Genomic DNA, 3,341 nt, shown 5'->3' on the forward strand with positions numbered 1-3,341 from the left:
CTAAATGCGAGGTATTTTTGTTTCACAAATATACAAAAGTGATGCTACGGAGTGTGTAACATCAATTAAGGCAAGCCAAAAGACAGAATATTCATTTTATTTACACCTTAGTATTCAATTCTATCAGACTCCCTTACAAACTGTTCTCTAAATTTCATCATATCAAATATAATTTTTAGAACATTCTCCCTGTTACATTCTATACAGACACAATCTACCCTGTCAGAAAAAAACAATTCCTTCATTCTTTGGTTGTGTTTTTAAGATACACCACCGTTACATTTATTATTATTACAGAATGTTTTGAAGCAAACTGGAGTACATGCAGCTCAACTACCCTCTCCTATATCCTCTCATATTTTTTGCAACAGAGAAGGGAGATGCTGTTGGCCTGGTTCAGACATCACAACAACCCAGGGGTTTCTTAAATGACCCTAGAACAAACCATGTTTTTTTTTCTCTGGCTTATTGGGGGAATGACAAGCTAGATGTCTGGGTTTGGATGCAATGCTAAAAGCCCCAGGGACAAAGCATCCCTGGGTTATTTAGCTGCTCCAGCTTGCAGCTGGAGCAATGGGGCAGGGTGCACAAACATTCTGCCTTGTTTATGACAACCCAAAGTTTTAAAAAATGTGAGTTTATTTATTTGATTTATTAGCCACCCATCTGGCTGGCTACCTGGCCACTCTAGGCGGTGTACAATACTAATAACAAATTTACATAATCAACTGAACAAAACATAAAAAAACACTGCTCTAAAAAACCCTGACCTACCCCAAATGCCCTCCTGAACAGCCAGGTTTTTAAAGCTTGGTGGAAGCTCATTAAAGAAAGCACTGTTGTTGTGATATGCGAACCAGGCCGTTATGTCCAGTGCTGAACAACATAGGATCTCGGCCCCATCTCTCTCTGTGGCAGAAGACAGACCCTGGACAAGGGGAAAGGCAATCCTATGGGGCTACCATGTGAGAAGCTCAGTTCCCATTCTTTCTCATCCCACTAGATGCCTGCATCCCTTTATACTCCAGTTTGCATTAGCAAAGCCCATGTCAAGGCCGGCATTTCTGCTGTGCTACTTGAAACCGCATGCTCAGCACCCCCTGGATCCCAGCTTCTATTTCGTCATTCTCTTGCACTGCAGAAACCCCTTCAGGGGTCCCTGTCAGTATGATATCCCCTTCTTCCAATGTGACAATTCCACTAATGTAGCTGATGATGTAGGGGATGGAGAAAATCATGCCCGATGTATCTCCTTCTTGCCGCAACTCCCCATTTACCTTCAGCCAGATCTTTAGCTGGTGTGGATCTGGGACTTTCTCCTTGGGCACAAAGTCACTGACTGGGCAAGAGGTATTGAACCCTTTAGCCAATGTCCAAGGAAGTCCGTTCTTCTTGCATTCCTCTTGGGTATCCCTAGCTGTCATGTCCAAGCAGAGGGCATAGCCTGCCACATGGTTCATTGCCACTTCCTCAGGAACCGCCTGAGTTCTCTTCCCAATTACCACCCCCAGTTCCACTTCATGGTGCAGCTTGGTACAGTAGTAGGGCCGGATGATGGGAGAGCCTTCCCTGACATAGGCAGATGAAGGCTTGAGAAAGAAGAGTGGCTCAGTGGGGAGGGCGCTCTTCATCTCTTTGGCATGCTCTGCATAATTCCTCCCTATGCAAATTATATTCTTGCCCCACTCCCAGAATCTGGCCAAAGGCCTGGAAGAAGCCATGTTTCCCCTCTGCGATTACACCCTTGCAAAAAGTTGAGCTCTGAAGGACAGCTGCAGCTAGCTGGAAGGAGCAAAATTTCCTCACACCAATCTGGTCGCTTGCTTCTCAGCTGGGAGAGAAAAATAAAACAATCACAGACCTGTGTATAGCATTCAGGCATTCACCTCCTGTTCAGCTTCTTTTACTGCCTAAAATGGTACACTCAGGTTTCATGTCCATTCCTCTCCTTTCCTAGTACATAGTAATTACTGCAGCAGTTTGCATGTGCAGAAACATGGTGAAATCTTGACTTCACTTCTCTGTGTGACGGTCCATTGAGCTCAGCACCTGTCTCCTAACAGCCAGCCGCAGAGCTTAGGAACATCAGAAACTGTCAGACCATTGGTCCATTACCCCAACACCAACTGGCAGCAGCTCTCCAGGGTTCCAGGCAGAATTCTTTCCTAGCCCTACCTGGGGATGTCGGCGATTGAACCTGAGATCTTCTGCATGCAAAGCAGCGATCTACCACTGAGCTACAGCTAAGCAAGACAAGATGCCAATACCCATCTCCTACTGTTTGCAGTCAGAGCTATCCCATCTTCAAATATGGAGGTTGCACTTAAAGCATTATCATTTCTATTACACTTTACAGTATTCCACGACTTTCGTATGCATGATTTCTGCAATTCTTACAACTCTGTAGAACTAGTAACTAACCTATCAACCTGCCCTCCATATAGTTACCAAAGCATCCCAAAATATTGCAGGCCAAAAATTCCTGTATTCCATGGGCTGAGGAGTTTCATTTTGAAAAAAATGAAACTCCTCAGTTTTTGAAAAAAGCTTGAAGTCTGAGTTTGAAAAAAGAGAAAGGCATTCTGCCTAAGGAGCCCTTTTTCCCTGGTTCAGCTGGTTGGTGTTATTCAGCAATGGAGACAGCATTCTGCACAAGGTCAAAGTCACTTCTTAGTTCTGTTCTGAGTATTCGAGGGCTGAGTATGGATACTGAAAAATCCTGGGCATTTGGGCAAGCCTCATTCTACATTCCTTAACAGTGCCATTCTGCACATGCTCAAAGAGACATTTTTTAATTACTACTATGTCTTTCTCCCTAATCCCACGTGTGTGGGGCCCAGCTGAGTATGGCTAAGGCTGTGCTCCCATGCAAAATTGGGTGGAAGGAAGCCTTCCTCGACACAGAGGGACCTATTTCTTGAGTAGGCACAGCACGGAGCAGCATATGGCTACACGCTCAAGGGCACGTCTTTTTAAAATATTCCCCAACAGTACTGAAAATACAGATTTCCACAGGCTGCGCCCTAGTAAGGCCTAGCTCAAGCAGTGTAAGCCGCCCGCCTCTCCCCAAGTCAGAAACTTGTGCAGCAGTGGTTTTATTTTCAACGCCTCGACATGCAGAGGGGTGAAAAGGGTTACTTACGTTTCCCACCATCGACGGGGTGGGTGTGGGATCACGATCCACGCTGCCGAAGAAGGGACTTGCAGCCCCGGTGCCCCCCTCGCCCCCGGTGCTTTTTTTTTTTCCTTTTGCAAGGGCATTCACGGAAAGCGGCGCCCAGGCCCGCCTCCTTCCTCCCAGCCGGGGAGGGCCGGCCTTGCAGCCCGGGAAAGCCATTGGT

General features: G+C 46.2%; 1 protein-coding gene across 1 annotated transcript; it reads right to left on the minus strand.

Moving 5' to 3' along the window:
* Window positions 1-82: 82 nt before the first annotated feature.
* On the minus strand, window positions 83-3,279 carry FAHD1 (FAH domain containing oxaloacetate decarboxylase 1). The gene is made up of 2 exons (XM_084818977.1): window positions 3,143-3,279; window positions 83-1,831 (listed from the first exon to the last, which is right to left on the minus strand). The coding sequence occupies exon 2, from the start codon at window positions 1,719-1,721 to the stop codon at window positions 1,050-1,052; it is 672 nt and encodes a 223-aa protein (XP_084675103.1). The 5' UTR covers window positions 1,722-1,831; window positions 3,143-3,279; the 3' UTR covers window positions 83-1,049.
* Between the last annotated feature and the right edge of the window lie 62 nt (window positions 3,280-3,341).

This window comes from Heloderma suspectum, chromosome 12, assembly GCF_057233095.1.
Source record: "Heloderma suspectum isolate Gila_16-S chromosome 12, 16-S_ref, whole genome shotgun sequence".
NCBI classification, from domain to species: Eukaryota; Metazoa; Chordata; class Lepidosauria; order Squamata; family Helodermatidae; genus Heloderma; species Heloderma suspectum.